The sequence below is a fragment of the Temnothorax nylanderi genome, unplaced genomic scaffold (genome assembly GCF_030848795.1).
Source record: "Temnothorax nylanderi isolate EJ_2023f unplaced genomic scaffold, tnyl_v1.0 TNYL_tig1051_pilon, whole genome shotgun sequence".
Lineage (NCBI taxonomy): Eukaryota > Metazoa > Arthropoda > Insecta > Hymenoptera > Formicidae > Temnothorax > Temnothorax nylanderi.
The window spans coordinates 20,909-41,239 of NW_027250113.1; the positions used below are offsets into that span (position 1 = coordinate 20,909).

Here is a 20,331-nt window from a genome sequence, read left to right on the forward strand (position 1 = left end):
TTATTGTATTTATGGGGTGGTCCTACTTTGCGTTACCAAATTATATCGCTCTGATGCGAGTTATACATTATTGCAGTCAGAGGAGCGGTCCACAAACGGTACAAGTCGCTATAGAAGTAGACCAGACTGTATAAATGTACATTTTTATCTTTAATGGGGTGTGAAGAATGGGGTGTAATTAAAATAGTGAACAGAGATATAAACTTTTTCCAACTATTTTTAGCATATTTGCTTACTTAATCATTTCTGTTGTGAATTAGGCGTTTTGACAGATCTGTTGCGTTTTTGGCGTCAATCTGTCGTCAACGTATTCTACACACCTGCTCGCTATTGACCGCCAATCTGATATGTATTATGATTAGCAGATACTGTTGCATTTCTGCGGGCAGTTTGCTGATAATGTTTGTGATAACAAAGCTGCTTAGTATCTGCCGACAATCTGTCGTCAACATTTGCTTGCTGTTTATCGCCAATTTGTTACATAGTCTGCCGACAGATGTTGGTGAATATCTGCTGGAATTCTGCTAACAATGTTTGCAAAGACAAAGTCTGTTTCTCATCTTCTGCCTTTTTGCAAACAGAATTTGTTGCCTACATCTGTCTCTACAGATATGGTTAGCTGGGTAATAGTTAAATCATATGTATATCTTTGTCTAATGTGAAAGATAAACAAAGACATATATATGATTTAACTATTAGTTAGTTTACCAACAAGTTGGACAACTGGCTCTGTGTGTGCGCGTGTGTGTGCTAACATTTTATTATATAAATATAATTTGAAAAGTTAAAGTTGTTTGACATGTGTTAAGTAGACTGATTATATCATACAATACGAGAACGAAATATCTATCCGTACAATAAAATTTATATAATAAAACACAATATAATATTTAATACAATGTAATTGAATTAAATTTATATGACCAGTAATTGAAAATACTATGTGAAAATACTATGTACTAATTCCTTATTGTATAATTCAAAAAATTAACTTGTACTGTATATGTTTGTACTTCCAATAACGTAATTCATAAAAAAAAAATAATTCTATGCATGCGATATAATTCTAACTGTAGTATCACTTTGCCAATGCAATGTTGGATCATTGCTAACACTTTCTATAGTAAATGTCTTTCAAGTCCGTTCGTGAATCCCTTGACCGTCTGTTTGAGTCGATCAACCAGATCGTACTTCTTCAGCGACTCGAGCAGCATCGCGGGAATGACTTTGCGCGGCTCGTGATAAACCAAACTTCACCGTCCGCGGCGTTTTCCTCAGTTACTGGATTAATCAGAATTGTGTAATGCTGAAAAAAATTAAAAGATTTAAAGACACAAACTATCAAAAGACAAAACATTTTATGTATCCTTTAAATATTGTAACCTTAACACATTTGTTTTGGGAGACGAGATATACATATTTGTCTATATCTTCTTATTTGTATTTGTATATATTTGTATATAAGTTCTGTCAGACTTTTTATTTTAATTGAAAAATGTCCAAATTTTATTATTTTTTGAGTGATAATCATCCAAAGCGAATATATTAAAGAAAAAATTAATTTTAAAAGTTTTGTAACTATTAACATATATGTATATATAAAATATATTTGTAAGATTAACAGAAATAAATACCTACATAATATTCGTTTTGCAGCTTTTTGTTTTGCAGCTTTTTGTTCTGCAGCTTTTCGTTTTTTGGGTTTTGGGTTTTGTTTGTTATGGAGCCATGTCTTAATTTGTGGCGATGAACGTTTACTTAAACATTTATATTTTTTTCTTATTTCTTGTATATCTTTCAGTGATGGTAATGTTTTTTTTTCCATATATTTGGCAAATCCCTCAAGTGCTGCTTCTTGCTCTTCCTCAGTCCAGCGGATTCTCTTTGTTTTTCCGAAAGGAGATGCTACAAAGAAAGCAATGTGTTATTAATATGGAGGTTTAAAGTATCCCAATCAGAAATGATTAGTCAAGTCGACATCAATTCGACGTCTAAATCTCTGTTTCTCATCATAATTGTTTTTATACAATTATGATATATAATGTTAATTAAACAATTACAAATATTTCTATAAATTTTAATTTTTCTATTTTTCTTTTGATTAACTATATCGAATCAATACAAAGTAAAAAAGCATAAAATATTCTGTGTATACATATATGTATCAATATAGAATTGACCAAAAAACATAAAAATCTTACAGAAATATTAATTATGCTCGATTAATATAAAAAAATGATAAATATAAACGTGACAAAAATATCAATCAATATTCGACATCAACCATTTATCAACGCATCAACATTGAGTTAATGTCGATTTGACTAATTATTTCTGGCTGGCATACATAAGTTTTCACATATCTAAAGCCTTGTGTACACGATACTAGAAATCGGTCCGAGTTTCGGTTTAAGCCAATCAACTTGCAGCTCTTACAGAAAAGCAGCAGTTTCATTGGCTTAAACCGAAACTCGGACCGATTTCTAGTATCGTGTACACAAGGCTTAATAAATTGAAGTAAAATATTTACTGGATCGTTTCCGTTTTTTATTGGAATCTGTATGTTCAACCGTATGATGTAATGTATCTTGTGTCTCATCTAATGTATATTGTATATTTATACCTGAAATAAATAATTTATATTAACATTTAAAAAAAGTAAGTGTAAATATATACAGAATAGGGTCGACATGTTGACATTAGGATTTTTGTCTCCAAGTGATCTCAGAAATCTGCCATTAACGGGTGATACGGTAAGTCTAGTACACCCTGTATATAACAAACATAAACTGTACACATACAGAATATAAAATGTAAGAGGAAAAGAGAATATAAAATTAAAATATAAAATTAAAAAATATTTCAATAATATTACTCAATAATATTAAATATTAAAATATATTATATATATAGCTCTATAATATAGCTCTGACATTGTATGTTTGGATTTTTATCTCTATTGGAGCTTAAGAACTTTTTATTTCAATAAAAGCTGCGAAAATTGCACATACTATATTAAAATTACAATATTAAAATACAGAGCATTTAATAATTGAAGACATAATGTTTGTTTGCAAAAAATGATATACAAATTCCTTGTTTAGTTTGATCCATCTTATATGCACACGAGCTTTATGCTATAAATTTTCAAACATTGTAGTATATGCAGTTTTCGAAGTTTTTATTAAAATAAAAGGTTCCTAAGCTTTAATAGAGATAAAAATCCAAACATACAATGTCAGAGCTATATTATAGTTTTAAAATACGAAACATCAAGTAAACATATCAAGTAAAAAAAATTGAAAGTTTGCGCATTTAGAAGTGATACAATACACTGTGATAAATACAATTCTTCACAATAGTAAAAATATTTACATGTTAAAAACTATAGGTGATCGAGTTGTATTTAAATATTTTAAATGCAAATAACTATACATATATGTATATGTATATACACCACTCACCCTGTCTATATTATATTACTGTCGTTCAAAAGTTTGGAAGCAGTTGGATAAAGAAAAACATTTTTAAAAACCATTATAAAGCTTTAATTATAATGAAGTTACAATAAATTTAAATCAGATTAAAAGTTTAATTTATGGTAAATTGTAATTTTATGATAATTAAAACTTTATAATAATTTTTTAAATTGTATCTCCTTATAAATTTTTAATTTTTAGTTTTTAAACTTTTGTACATTAGTAACTTTTTCAATATTTAGCTTACGATATCTCAATAATTGTTTGTCGGAGAAAAAAGTGGTACAAAACTTTTCAATTTGATTTTGTCTCAAGAATATGCCATTGCAATGTTTTAATTTTTTTAAATATTTGTGTGCGTATCTCCTTGGAACTTTAATGCATGTACAAATATTCAAAAAAAATTCGAGTACTATTGCAATAGCATATTCTTAAGACAAAGGCTATAGTCAACGTGACGCTACAAATGCTTTGGAGCGTTCTTCTTCTCTTTCTTTCTTCATTGAAAGAAAAGAGAAGAGGAATGCTTCGAAGCATTTGTAGCGTCACGTTGACCGTAGCCAAAATCAAGTCAAAAAGTCCTGTACCACTTTTTCCTCTGGACAAACAATTATCATAAGTTGAATAAGAGATATCATAAGCTGAATATTAAAAAAATTACCAAGTTTTCCTTGAATATCTCAAAAAGTATTAAGCAAATAGAAAAATGTTTTAGACAAAAGTTGTTCAAATTAATTAGTAAAAAAAGATGGTATAATAAAAATTTAGTTTTTATTTAAAAAATCAAGTTGGATCTTATTAGGTCCAAAGTAAACGTCAAATCCAAAAATTAGTTAACTTATCTGATGGCCCATTTCAAATCCTACAACTTTTATCTAAAATATTTTTCAATAAAATCATCAGAGATATTACACACAGTGCGAAAGTTAAAATAAAACATCCTGTGTACATATATACAATACATAATTTCAGAATCATCCAGTATGTATATACACAAGTAACTATTCAAATAACTATGTATTTATATATACATAAAAATATAGATATCATTACCTGAACATGCATTTTCCTTTTCATCTCTATTAAAGTCTTTTGCTTGGTCATATAATTCGTCGTCTATATTACTTTCCGTTGAAGATTCGCTATTTGCATGTTGGTCATTTCCTTGAACAGCTTCCAGGTATTGGGAAATTTGCAATATATCTCTGGTTGCTAACGGCTGTCGATAATGATCCTTGTGAATCTTTTCGGAATGCCCCATAAATGTGGCAAGATCCGATACTTCCATATCATTAAGATTTAGTTGTATACAGTATGTTGCAACATGCTTTCGCAACACTGTACCACGTAAAGTATTAGACTGCATTGCATTACATTCGCTTGAGAATTTACGCATTAAAATGCAAGCTCTGAGATATTTGTACCTTTGTTTGTTATACCCAGGCAATCCGAAAACGTAAGGGTTTTTTTCGGGTACGTTAGATTCCTTTCGATATTTTAAAATCAAATTAATGGATTCAAATAAATCGTTTGATAGCAAAACGGGCACCGTACGGCCTAATTTTCCTCTTATACAGAATCTGATATATTTGTTAGCAATCTTTTTGTGTTCTTTTGATAATGACTTGTAAAGATCGCTGTACATGTTTTTATTAACTCTTTCATAATTTTTAAAATCTTCGATAAGAATGCGTTCAATTTCTCCTGCCCGTCGTCTGTTAAACACTTGTATAGAGATCAGTGTGACTTCTGCCAAAGAAAGCCAAGTGTAATACGAAAAAGATTTTTGTAATGCATTAAAAGCTTCAACCCGTTTTTCCTGTAAATAACTATATAATTTTTTGATGTCTTCCACTGATGGCAAATTGACTTTTTTGTGTCTCTTTTGAATCGATTGCGTTTCAATGACGGTTCTATTAACACTTGTTGTTATATCAACAGTTAATAATTTCAAGAAATCTTTAACTTGTTTCTTTTTTTCCATGTCTTCCTTCTTTATACACTCAGTTATAAGTAGATTTCCGATATATTTAATTAAAGTTGATAAATTTGCCGCAACTGCAGGAGCTTCATATATTTTTTCTTCATTGTTATATCTTGCGACTTTATTGATTGCTGTGATACAATCGTCATACACTCTTGGATAATAGCCCAATAAGCACAAGTACGTCTTATGTACGTACAATGGACATCCATGTCGGACATTGTGTACATCCACTGGACGTCCATATTAAGTACGACGGACGTACAGTGGACGTCCATTGTATATCCGTTTGCAACTGGGCTGGACATCCATAGGACATCCATTATTGGACATTAACGGACGTACTTTGGACCTTTTATGGACGAAATTTATACCTTTACTGGACATATTTCGGCTTCTTATTATACGTACATAATTTAGAATTAATTAGGTAATAAAATTAATAACGATTTAGTGAAAAACTGAAATAGTTTTATTTTATACAGTTTTATATTATCACAGTATACATATACTTATTATTATTACTGCACTTACAGTATCACTGCAGTATTTTGTAATACTGCAATACATTTATTAAATTAAACTATAATAATATTTATATATGTATATTGTGACGTGACATTAGTCACGTCCCCGGCCCGGATAGTAGCTCGGCCGAGGTGGGCGTCAAGGGTGGTGCCTCCACCCGAGCGGGCGAGGCGTAGAGCTATCGATAGGCTAAGTTTTTGTAAGAATTGCAGGTTAGGAGCGAGGGTGCGGAGCAGATGGCCAGGAGGAGCAATGTAACGGCGTGAAGCCGCACCGCGGGATTATGCAGGTGGCCAGCCAGAAACTCACCCAGGAAGGTCGGCCGACGGTCGGGCCGCGCTGGGGCCCATAGCCGGGGTAGCGAGCGCCTAGCACGAGGGGCGTGTAGCCCGCAACAACAGATGACGGCCCGGGACACGGAGGGACCGAGGAGGGGGACGCCCCGACGAAGGTCCCCGTCCCACGATGAAACCACTACCGGAATTCCGCCACCGGTCGACAGGCCATGGCCCGTCCAGCCTGGTCGTCGACGGACCGGTCCTCGAGTCGCGGCCTGGACAGCCGGACTCGATGCGGATTTAAAACACCCGCCGGTAGGTGGAGGCGCCTGCGAAAGGCGCCCGGGAGGGCGCAGCAGGAGTCGGGCGCGGCAGGCGCGCGAGGCGGCGATTGGGCAAGGCGCCGGAAGTCGGGCGCGGCGATCGCGCGATCGGCGGTGGTGCATCCCCGGCGCGCAGGCGCGGGCCCAGCGTGGTCCCGCCGGAACGAGGAGAATCGAGAGAAATTACTGTCGTGCGGACCGAGCTGGAGAACGGTGCCACCCAGCCCCTACGAGCGATCCGGAAGAAGGCTGCCGGCGAAAAAGATTGTAAGGCCACTGCTCACGCATCCAAGTAAGATCGCTGCGATACCGAGGCCCTCCCGGGAGTCGCGTTGTGCCGCGAGAATGTATCCGTATTAGCGTATCGAGAGAAATACCGCGGGAGGGCCCGGCCGAGAGGACGAGAGTGTACAGCCCGTCTCGGGGATTCGGAAGTGCGGCCGCCGACAGTCAGCGTTTCGTAATTTCCGTGTAATTTGAGTCGTCTCGTTTCGTGTGATTTGTGACGCGTTTAGTTTCGTGATATCGTTGTGAGACCGGGAGCGTTTAAGGTGTCGTGAGATTTTCGTGAGATAGTTGTGAGGATTCGGGGGAGTTTCGCGAACGGGAAGATGCGCCGGGCGTAATCGAGCCGTTCTAGGCGGGGTGCTCATCGCGCGACCGGGCACCGTATCATCGCGGGGCCGGAGCGTGGCCTCCGCGTGATCGCGTCGCGGCGTGCGGGGCACCGTGTTTGTCGTATTGCGGACCTCGCGAGGCTTCGTGCGTGAAGGCCGAGGTCAATCGCGGGGTCAATCGGGGACTCGCGTAATCCGAAGGGATTCGCGGTCATTTTGTATAAAGTATCGCTCGCGTTATCGTGTCGTGTGTCGTTGCGTTGTTCACGTATCGTTCTGTGTAAAGTATCGCTCGCGTTATCGTGTCGTGTGTCGTTGCGTTGTTCACGTATTGTTCCGTGTAGAGTATCGTCCGCGTGTTAATGTATTGTTTGAGTAAACTGTATCGCCCGTAGGAGCGTATCCTTCTCGCGTCAATGTGCCGTCTCGCGCAAAGTATCGTGTCGCGTTAGGATATTGCAGAGTAGTGTGTCGCGTGAGGGTATCGTCGCGTAAGGTCGCGTTAATGTACCGTCCCGCATAAGAAATCCTGCGGAAGACCATACTTCTTTGCCTATTAAATATATTTGTTAATTAATTGGTTTATTTTTTTGTGTGTCGATTGCGCTGCGCTCCCTCTCCTCCCTTCACCCGAGACCCACTCGCGGTCTCGCGTATGGACCACACGCCTGAGATATTTCGCGTTTATTAGAGTCGGAATTCGAGTAATGTGGTGCGCGTATTCGCACCTGGCGCCCATTACCGTAATAGAGAGAATTGTCTGGTCGAGCTACCATCTTGCTGACTTTCGGGAAATAATATATATATTTTGGAGCAAGCGACGGCGCGCTCCTCCACGGCCGGCGAGACCGTGAGGACATCGTCGTCGTCGTTATAATATATAGCTACATATAACTAACTCTTTTATAATCTAATATTCTATATAAATTAATAATTTATATATATAAACTATATATATATATATATGTATATAAACTAAAATATAAACGAAAAAAAATATAAACCATAATAAAAAATGAAAGCGATGATGAGTTTCTCAGGTAAGTTATTAATAAATGATTCGACCAATTAATTTTCAGCATCTGCCAAACCTTCACGCGCAGTTTCTGCACCAGTAGAGGTTTCTCCCACAGTAACTTCTCGTGTATGCAATTAAAAATTAATTTTCCTCAATATCATTATTATTCTCTCCACGTTTCTTATTATTATTATTACTACGTTCTTTGGCTCTTCTTAACCACTTTTGGATTGCTTCTTCGCACTCTTTATTAGTAGAATTTGGGATGCTTTTTTTGACAGAACCTATAATATAAAAACAGGGTAAAAAATAATTAGAAAATTGTAAATAGTATAATTGTAAATAGTAAAATTGTAAATAGTAATTGTATATTTGATAATCTACGAAGGAAGAATGATTTTAATAAAATCGTTAAATAAAAGATAATCGGTAAATAAAAGATAATCTAAAAAACTACTTACCAATTATCAAATCCGCTAATTTTAATTTGTTAAAAGTTTTTTTGGCTCGCCTTCCCAACCAGCTATAGGTTGATGCAAGGTTATTTGTTATTAATATTTGCAAAGCTCTTTGAGTAAAATTTTGTACAGAACTTTCATCAATTTTTGCAAGTTCATTCATCTGTAAAATTCAAAATAAAAATAATAATCAACTAAAATTTCATTAATTAATAAAGTATATTTGTAAAACTGCAATAAATATGTAACATATATATGTGAGAATAACACATTCATAAAAAATTACCGCAACGTTAAAATTTTTCTCGTCGTTTAGGTGTTCATCGACGCGGATTAGGTCTTCCTCGTCTTGTAACGGAAAATTAAACATTGTGAGGAATGAAGTTGTTGCTTCCTCCACTTCATGAGTCACCTTATTCGTAAGAATACGATTAACCGATGTGGTTAATTCGTTAAGTGAATCTGTATATTGCCACATGCTGGCTTTCAATAGATTTTGTTGGCGGATGATTTCTTGAAAATATTTTTCTGGAAAAAAGTTTAATATATTTATTAATCGTGTCGAACATGTAATAATAATTTAATTTTATAATAAGATTAATGATAATTCTATCGAAAATAACTGTACATAAAATATATATTACTCGCAATCGCAAAATTTGCCTATTGCCCGAATTTTTTAACCAATGCAATATATGGCTTAAATGTCCATAACGCGTTCTGAGTACTTTATTTTGGCCACAACGCGTTGTGTTTTCCAACGTTCAGTGGCCAAAATAAATATCCAGAACGTGTTGTGGACATTTAAACTTATCCATATCGCATTGGTTAAAAATTCGGGCAATGGGCAAATTTTGCGATTGCAAATAACATATACATACCACAGTTGTGTTTTATATGTACAGGACAACATTTACATTCTTGTTCATTAACATTCAATGGTTTATCGTTGTCATCTAAAGATTCGTTATTACCTACAAAATTTACAAAAAATACATTATAAGCTTTTGCATTTTGTAAAGGTGCTTAATAGTTGTGATTAATAATTAATTATATATATTATAAAAAATAATTTACCAATTGATAAATTCCTTTCAAATTTCTCATTTCGAATTCTATCGTTATTAGTAGCTTGACTCTTTTGTTTCGGCTTTCTTTTACTTATAAAAGTACTGGTGTCTGGAAGAAAAAATTAGGAACTAAATGATTGAATGTTTTGAATTTATAAAGTATTCGCAACTGTTTTCTTTTATCCCTAAAAATTTACGTTATACTTTTATTTTAAAAAGATTTTAAAAAGTAAAATAACGCCAGATACTACTATGTCTCTTCATTTATAAGATAATTAATTTTTAACAAAATTTATATAATGTAGCAAATAAATACATGCATACGAACCATTCGTTAAATGTGGAGGAGTCGGCAATTTAGTCGGCAATTTATTATTATCGTCTGATGATGATAGAACATCCTCATCAAATGAAGAGCCGAACGTTTTTTTTATTATTCTCCTTTTATTTCTGTCAGATTCTGTTTCATTCTGTTTAGATCTGTCAGAATTTACATCGGACGAATATTCCGCCCGTTTACACTTTTTTTCTGCTGTTGAATAATCATCTAAAACAAAATAAATATAACATGACGACAATGCAATAAATAGATTTTTTGTCAATTGATACATAAGAACACAATAAGTAATATATTTACAAAAAGTTCCATTTCGTATAAGCCGAATAGGATATGAAGGCCAAGAAGTATTAAGTGCATCGTGATTTTTTACTGCAGCTTTCAACTTGTCAGGTGTAAGCGTCGGCCAATAACATTTGTCATTTAGTATCCAATTTGATGGAACTACTTCAACACAATCTTCATCAGTAAAAATCACAATAGTCCATGTCTTTGTCATTTTTCCTGCAAATTATTAACAATTTGTGTACGCAACTTCAAATCGATTATTTTAAATATTTGGAATCAAGCCGTTAACAAACAGAAGGGAATTCAATTTTTTATCTTATCGTAAAATTTATTTGTTAGGTATATATATTCTCAGAACAATTGAATATTATAATAATATTCTTTGGAATATTATTCATCATTTTTAAAAATACTGAGAAGTTAATAAATTTAATATTTAAGAAATACCACTCTATTTTTATTAATTTTAATTGTAAAATATGATCTTAATAAATATAATCTAAAATAATTTTAATTGTAAAATATAAAAATAAATTGTAAAATGACATTTAAATAATCCTAAATTAAAATTTTTTTATATATAAAAGTAAAATTATTAAAATCTATAAAATTCAATTAGACGCGGAATGAAGTAAGGGAAAAATAACAAATTTATCTTTAAAATGTAATCTTATACATTTATGCGATATTTCACTTATATTCCAACTTTGAAGATCGTTAACAACGTTATCAACTAAATATATACCCAAATCAGAAGAATTACATGGTTCATTATAAAAATCTTTTTTGAATTATATTTATTTCCAATTATTACTATATTTTTATCGTTACTAGCAATATTTTTAATTAAAACAATGTCACCATTATTTAAACTACAACAATTATTTGGATCTTTTATTTTTAGAGTAAACTTAGAAAATACAATTTTTTCCCATTGACTAGTACACAAAAATTGATTTAAAGGTCCGTTATTATGTTTATTGAATAATTTGGGTTTCACATTCAAATTATTTTCTTCACTTAATTCTGCAAAATTTTCTTCATATATACAATTAACTATTTGTTGCAATGGTTTATCTTTTTTTCTAATATATCCTTTTATCTTTTGCATATGATTTTCAAAGGGATAAGCACTGTATTCTTGTAACATTCCAAACTTTTTTACATCATCGCATAAATGTAATAAGTTATGAATATTAATTGAACAATTATCTTTGCCATACAATATTATATAACTTTTTACAAAATAATTAAGAAGAGAATTAGCGTAATCTAAATATCTAACATGATGGAGAGATGATAAAATAGTGACAGCTACATTTAAAGACATAAAATTGAGATAATTGTCTCGATTAAGTACAAATTTTAAAACAACAGGACCTGTGTACAATAAAAATTGTCTAAATTCTGTAGCTTTCCATCTTCTACTTTCTTCTAATGATCTAGGTGTACGATTAAATTCTAAAGGGATATTTTTAATTTGATTTATTAATAAATCAGAAATTTGTGTAATTTGTGCATGAGATAATTTTACTGATGGTTTACCAAAACACCACATAATCACTACAGTTTTTGTAACGCCTAAATCAATTAAATGCATCGGCTCGACAGGAAAATCACGAATCATATCTAAATGTTCGATTAATTCAAGATCAGAAGTTTTTGAACTTATGTGATGTTCTTCTTGAGATTTTGATCTAAATTCTAAATCGGTTCTATCACGGAATTTATTTAAATTCGAGAAACAAACTCTACCGTTAATATAATCCCCTTCTATAACACATTTTGTACATGAATAATAACCGGTATGACCTTTTGTAAATTTAATAAACGCCTTAGCAGGTGTATCGCAAATAAAACCTTTAATTTTGAAGGGATAATTAAAACTTTTGTTCTCTTTATTTATTATGATACCGTGTGTTGACAAATCGATAACTTCGGCAATAAAATCTTTTAAAAATAAATTTGCTTCATCTGGCTTTTTTTCCCCGTGATATATACCTACAATACTTACTTTATTACGATTTTCAACTAAACTACATAGTATTGGCCACAACTGCTGATTCGAACTTTTAAAAAGTGGTAAACCATCAATATTTATGTAAACTTCTATTTGTTGCAAATTTTTTAAAGATACAAATGAACATAATTTATGAATACAATTATTCAAACCAAAATGATAATAATGTCCTGGTTCAACAATCTTCAACGTATTTTTTCTAGGAGTTTTTAATAATACGCGAGCATCCGAAGGTAATTCATCATGTTCTGATTTTAAAATAGCTAATAATTCGTTAATTGCAACATGAGTAATTTTATTTTTCCAAGCCCAAGTAGCAAGTTGTGATCGTAGAGAACATTTATTGGTTGTATTATTGGAATTTTCATAATTATTAATTGATTCGTTATTAAATGATTCGTTATTCAAAGTGCTTTCATTAAAATCTATAATGAAATCATTATTGGATGTATCACTATCTGAACTCTCTAAACTTTCTAATATATTATTATCAAATTCAATATTATCAAAATTATTATCCAAATCAATGCAATTAAATTGTTCATTAATATTCGTTTCATTATTCAAATCATTATTATTTAAATATTGAGCAAAAGCTTGATCAGATTCAACTGAATTTATCGTAGAATCTGTACTAGCTATACATAAAAGCTTTAAGAAGCTGTCTACACAAGTATTTAAAAAAGTTAGAGTACTATTGCAACAGAATATTCTTGAGACCAAATCAATTCAAAAAGTTCTGTATTACTTTTCTCTCCGACAAACAGTTATTGAGACATCATAAGGTAAATATTGAAAAAGTTACCAAGTTTTCCTTGAATATCTCAAAAAGCATTAGGCAAATAAAAAAATGTCAGCCAAAGTTGTTCAAATTAATTAGGAGAGAAGAATGATACAATAAAAAAAAGGAGTTTTCATTAGAAAAATTTAACTTGGACTTTACTGGGCCTAATACAGACTCCTAATCCAAAATCTAATAAGATCATCTATTGACCCTATTTGAATTCTTTAACTTTTATCTGAAACATTTTTTCAACAAACTAATACTTTTTGAGATAATTGGCCGTTCAAGAAATTAAGATATGCGCGGTATATATATATCAGTATGTCACAAAACAATAACAATAAAGCATATAGGCTCTCAAGATTAATACAATGTGAGTAGGTGAGGCAATTAGAGCCAAGCGCGGTAGTCAAAGCGCAAAACAATTTAAAAGTAATCAATAGATATATTAACGAACGTTTCGACACATTTTTCGTGTCCTCTTCAGCGTTAAAAGTTACATATAGTCAAAAACGAAGATTTACAGAAAGTCGAGTATAAGGCGTAGTCATCGACAAATAAAGTATAAAGGACGCAGTCTAAGAATAAAATTAAATCAGGATGTACCATAGTCGAAAGCCCGACATGCCGGTGTGCAATCGCTCCACATCCATCTCATCCTCGAATAATCTCGCCAGGTTGAAAGACCAAGTGGGTGAAAGATTCGAACCATGCCTGTACCATTAACGAAGTCACGATGTGGCAAGGGCGTAAATTATCTATGTTGATTAGATGACTAATGAATTTACTTACGGAGCAACCGCAGACCAGAATATCGCACCGCGAAAGCGACAAACGCCTCACATTGTAACGAGCTAACCGTTCGACGCGTCGCGAGTGAGTGAAGCATCGGTAGGAAGGTTAACACAATATACACCGAGGGAGGGGATAGATTATCGTATACAGTCGTTCTAAATTTTTGACAGTCTCTCGATCACACTTAGATACGTGTCAGGCAGACCCTCAGCATCAGTCTGCAAATTCAACCCCTTCGCCTGCCTTTTTATACATATCATCTCAGAAACTGAACGTTTATAATAATAGGATTCGTGGTCTAAAATTTCAACGTTCTTCCAATCAAAATCGTGATTACATTCGACTCTATGCTCGGTTATGACAGAATGATTCGGAGTATTCCAATTAATATGATTACGATGCTCCCTAATTCTAGTTTGCAATTGCCTACTAGTTTGGCCCACGTAAGAAGCATCGCAATCATTGCAATTAATCTTATATACTACGTTACATTTATTAGACCGTGGAAGACTATCCTTCTGCGCCTTGATGAATGTGCGCATCTTATTTAGGCTGTTATACGACAGTCTCACGTTCAATTCCCTTATGGCGTTCTTAAATTTTTCTGTAATCGTCGGGATGTACGGTAAAGTGAAAAAAGGAGCAACCTCCTCTTCATTCCGTCTCACATTCGTATTCGAGTCTCTGTTAAATAAAAACTTAAGACGCTCGCGCAAGATCCCATAGATGAATTCCAGTGGATAACAATTATTAAGTAAGATTCCAATGACCAGACTGAGATTCTTAGCATGCAAGGACGGGTGCGATAACAAAAATGCTCTATCTATTAAGCCTATGGCCGTCCCTCTTTTTTGGCATACCGGATGCTGCGACATAAAATTTAGATACCGGCCAGAAAAAGTTGGTTTATGGAACCAATCAAATGTTAGCCTATTGTTGTTCAATATCATCGTGATCTCCAAGAAATTTAACTTGTCATCTTCACCGATTTCTATGGTGAATTTCAGCCTAGGATGGAAGGAATTAAAAACTGGTCTGCGGTTGCTCCGTAAGTAAATTCATTAGTCATCTAATCAACATAGATAATTTACGCCCTTGCCACATCGTGACTTCGTTAATGGTACAGGCATGGTTCGAATCTTTCACCCACTTGGTCTTTCAACCTGGCGAGATTATTCGAGGATGAGATGGATGTGGAGCGATTGCACACCGGCATGTCGGGCTTTCGACTATGGTACATCCTGATTTAATTTTATTCTTAGACTGCGTCCTTTATACTTTATTTGTCGATGACTACGCCTTATACTCGACTTTCTGTAAATCTTCGTTTTTGACTATATGTAACTTTTAACGCTGAAGAGGACACGAAAAATGTGTCGAAACGTTCGTTAATATATCTATTGATTACTTTTAAATTGTTTTGCGCTTTGACTACCGCGCTTGGCTCTAATTGCCTCACCTACTCACATTGTACAAAACAATAAACTACTTAAATTAAAATATAAGCAAATATCAAATAAAAATTGTTATTTCTACAATATGCATTAATAAGATTAATATTAAATTAATATCATAGGATCTGTGTATGTGTATGTTATTGTATTTACTATACATATTACACAATAAAACTTTATTAAGGCTTCTGACTTTTCGCTGCAGATCTTAGGTTTATGACATCCTAATTGAGAAAACATGCTAAGCATTTCTGTAAAGTATGTTAAAATAAAAAGATATCTTTGTAAAATAACACCTATAATTGATTGAGCAAATGCTTTAAAAACTTCCTGTTTACTTTAATAAATATAATGACTAGCCGTAACATTTAATGTAAACTTGAAAAAACTTTCTATGAAAAAACATATTAACTTAATGTTATAATTATTGATTACTTATTCAAGCAAAATAAAAGTTTTTGACATATTTTACAAAGCTGCTCAATCGCAATTGTTATTTTGTAAATATATCTTTTTATTTTGGTCATCAAGTCAAAAACATAAGATCTGTGACATGGGATCAAAATTATGATAAAAACATTTACAAAATAAAAAATTGTTTTTATCTACATACCAAGTACTGATGGTATTGGTATTTCAGATGGTACTGGATCATCTAATTCTTCTTTGTTGAACACTTGGTACTTTCATTAGGGAAGGAAACGTCTGTTGAAATCGTTGATTCTTCTAAACATAGATATAATTATGACATCAAAACCAAAACTGTATAAGCTAATTATAAAATGTAAGAAATATCTTAGAAAACCCGTTTTGTTACAAAAACAACCAATCTAATATTACAAAAATATTTTATCATAAAAAATTATACTGTAACATTTTATTATCATCAAAATATTATAATATAATTCAAGTCAATCAATTGCAGGGGGTCGATTATGTATCACATAACTTGATGAAAATGATAAAAATGTGCAAATTAACTAGAATATTTATAATTTCATTGATCAACACCTAGTGCATTCGCTAACTTTTGTGATTTTCACTAAGTTTTGAGATACACTCAAATCAACCTCCAGGTTGTCAATATAATTATTATCATCAAAAGTAAAATATTTGCTATAACAAATAAACGTTTGTATTTTCTAAAACGTCCAATATTCATTCATTGCAACTAATTAAATTATTTAAAATGGTTTTCATTATTCAGTTTATATTTTGCATCATGCTCCTAATAGCATTTATATATTTTTACACCTGAACTTTATTATCTCAGCAATTTAAGTATGAAAACAACATGAAAATGATTAAATAATCAGCTATCAATAGCATCTTATTTTACAAGAGTATACAAAAGTTAATACATATTATAACAAGTATTCATTTGAATAATTACATTAAAATGTAATTTAAAGCACAATATAAAATTTAAATTATGATTATATATTCTGACAACAATAAATCACTCTTGCAACATTTTATTCTATCTTTACAAATAAGCAACTCTTTCTTTAAATATCCCTCAAATATTATTAAAATATTATTAAAAATAATTCAATCTTCACATACCGTTAAAACTTAATCTCCTAACACAATCCTCTACATCCGTAAAAAAAGATCCACTAAGTAAATCTGCGGATAAGATTGAAATAAAATTAAAACAAACAATAAAGTACACTTATAGTGTACCTACCTACATACTTATAGTGTACATACACAATATGAAACTATATATAGCACACCAAGTAGAATACATATACTGTTACAATTCAAAAATTACAACAATTTCCAAAGAAAAACAAATTTAAATCAATTTTTTGAAGTGTGAAATAACTAACACAATTGTAATTACGATATTTTGTTATGATAAAACTTATACTGTTTTTTGAAGAGATCTAGTCACTTGTCAATTAACTTATGACACTATTCATCTAGCAATCGCAACATAATCGGTTTAAAAGAATAACGATATTTCTGCTCCTGTGCGACGGAATCTTCATGTAGACTTGTAAGGTTATTGTAGCATTATAGGTAATACTTTAAATATACTTTTTATAAACCTCTGTAAACCGAGCACCCCTACCACTAGAAAAAGTTTAAATCTATGGCATTATTAAGTGCTAATTTTGTGCTAATTTGTTGCTCTAGTCCCGAATTTTGAGCTTCTACCAATTTGCAGGAATAAATAGCAAAAGTGAGAGTGCTGGCTTCACGTTAAGCTAACATCCCTACTTCTTAAAAATAAGTATAGAGTACCGTGAACAAAAAAATTGATATACTAGAATTTTATGCTAATTTTGTACTTTCAAAATATCCCAACCCGTTATTTGGTGCTTGTTGTTTAACAAGAAAATCTATAAAGAATATGGTCACGACAGAAATAAAGCATATTAAACAAATTAGTTGCCGGGTCAAATTTGGTCTTAAAATAACACTAAAATTATGTGCTTTTAAAATATATAAATCTGAAAATTGGTGCTCATTGTTTCATTTAAACAAATCCATAAAGATTGTGACCGTGCTAGCGTCATTTAGTTTAAACAACAAGCACCAAATTTCGGAATTGCATATTTTAAAAGCACATAACTTTAGTGTTATTTTAAGACCAAATTCGACCCGGCAACTAATTTGTTTCATACACTTTACTTCTGTCGTGACCATATTCTTTATGGATTTTCTTATGTTAAACAACGAGAACCAAATTCTCCGGGTTTGGATATTTTAAAAGCACAAAATTAACATAAAATTCTGGTATATCAATTTCTTTGTTTACAGTACTCTAAACTTGTTTTCCAGGAGTGGAAGTGCTAGCTTAATGTAAAACCAACACCTCCACTTTTGCTACTTATTTTCTGCGAATTGGTAGGAGCACAAAATTCGAAACTAGAGCAATAAATGAGCACCAAATTAATAATTATGCCATACTTAATTATGCCACAGTCCCAAACTTCTTTTTAGTGGTGGAAATGCTAGGTTCATAGAGATTTTTTATAAGCTTAACTCAAAATCGAAATTTGAGTTGACAGTATTCTACTCGGCGACATGTGAATTATAATATAATTAATGTTACATACCAGAGAGAGAAACATTTACATTTTCGCCTGCGATATCATCATTTTCAACTGTAGCATCAGACTTTCCTTCAATATCGCAGTTCTTATTCATAATATTAATTTTCTTCCCATATTTATCCACAAAGATCACATCTAATGTGCTAATATCTGACATAAGTAAAAAGTATATTATTATTTCATACATACAATAAAATAACTATTACAGATATGGTTCATAATATTAGTTAAACTTACCATAACCATAACATGTATTTAATGCGTCAACAGTCGTCTCCTCATTATTAGAGTCATTGGTTAGCATCACAGGTTCCTTACTATAACATGTATTTAATGCGTCAACAGTCGTCTCCTCATTATTAGAATCTTTGGTTAGCATCACAGATTCACTGTTGTTCTCGTTGTTCTTATCTATATAGCTTTTTGTATTAATACCTGACATAAATAAAAAGTATATTATTATTTCATACATACGATAAAATAACTATTACATATATGGTTCATAATATTAGCTAAACTTACCACAACATGTATTTAATGCATCATCAGTCGTCTGCTCATTATTAGAGTCATTGGTTAGCATCACAGATTCCTTACTATAACATGTATTTAATGCGTCAACAGTCGTTTCCTCATTATTAGAGTCTTTGGTTAGCATCACAGATTCACTGTTGTTCTCGTTGTTCTTATCTATATAGCTTTTTGTATTAATACCTGACATAAATAAAAAGTATATTATTATTTCATACATACAATAAAATAACTATTACATATATGGTTCATAATATTAGCTAAACTTACCATAACATGTATTTAATGCGTCATCAGTCGTCTGCTCATTGTTAGAGTCATTGGTTAGCATCACAGATTCCTTATCATAGCATGTATTTAATGCGTCAATAGTCGTCTCCTCATTATTAGAAGCTTTGATTAACATCACAGATTCACTGTTGTTCTCATTGTTCTTATCCATACAGCTTATTGTATTAATACCTGACATAAATAAAAAGTATATTATTATTTCATACATACGATAAAATAACTATTACATATATGGTTCATAATATTAGCTAAACTTACCATAACATGTATTTAATGCGTCATCAGTCGTCTGCTCATTGTTAGAGTCATTGGTTAGCATCACAGATTCCTTATCATAGCATGTATTTAATGCGTCAATAGTCGTCTCCTCATTATTAGAATCTTTGATTAACATCACAGATTCACTGTTGTTCTCATTGTTCTTATCTATATAGCTTATCGTATTAATACCTGACATAAGTAAAAAGTATATTATTATTTCAAACATACGATAAAATAACTATTGCAGATATAGTTCATAATATTAGCTAAACTTACCACAAATCTTTGGAAAATCACTTCTTTCACATAGTATATGTGGTTTATTTGTTAAGATATTCTTCTTTATTTCATGCAATATATCTTTGTCATCTGTAATGTCAAAAAAATTTCTGATTAATTGTATTTAGTTTCCTAGTTCAATATATCGTGGACAATCACATTGTTACCGTTATTAAACTTTATTCAAAAACTAATAAACTGTTACTTCTTTGTAATTTTGTCTTAATAATAATTTATGAGGTTATAAAATAAATATGATGTAAATATATAAATACTTATAGCAAAGGAGCTGTACACAAGAAAAGGAATAAGAAATAGGAATAGAGAACATATAACTGAAGGTCGATCATCATGTATCTTGAAACAAGCTAAAAAATGAATAGATGTAAATCTGTTTATTTTTGTAATTTTTACCTTATTTTAAGATATGGTCAACCCTCAATTTTTGTTCTCTATTTTTTATTCCTT

General features: G+C 32.1%; 1 protein-coding gene and 1 long non-coding RNA gene across 2 annotated transcripts; both read right to left on the reverse strand.

Annotated features, from left to right (window-relative positions):
* Nucleotides 1-1,286: 1,286 nt before the first annotated feature.
* LOC139786488 (uncharacterized) lies at nt 1,287-5,124 on the reverse strand. The gene is made up of 4 exons (XM_071725639.1): nt 4,533-5,124; nt 2,531-2,599; nt 1,639-1,905; nt 1,287-1,306 (listed from the first exon to the last, which is right to left on the reverse strand). Exons 1-4 carry the CDS (start codon nt 5,122-5,124, stop codon nt 1,287-1,289), a joined length of 948 nt encoding a protein of 315 aa, XP_071581740.1.
* Nucleotides 5,125-13,615: 8,491 nt separating this feature from the next.
* LOC139786487 (uncharacterized) lies at nt 13,616-14,861 on the reverse strand. Its single transcript, XR_011722322.1, has 2 exons — nt 13,977-14,861; nt 13,616-13,898 (listed from the first exon to the last, which is right to left on the reverse strand). It is a non-coding gene; the product is annotated as an uncharacterized lncRNA (long non-coding RNA).
* Nucleotides 14,862-20,331: the final 5,470 nt, after the last annotated feature.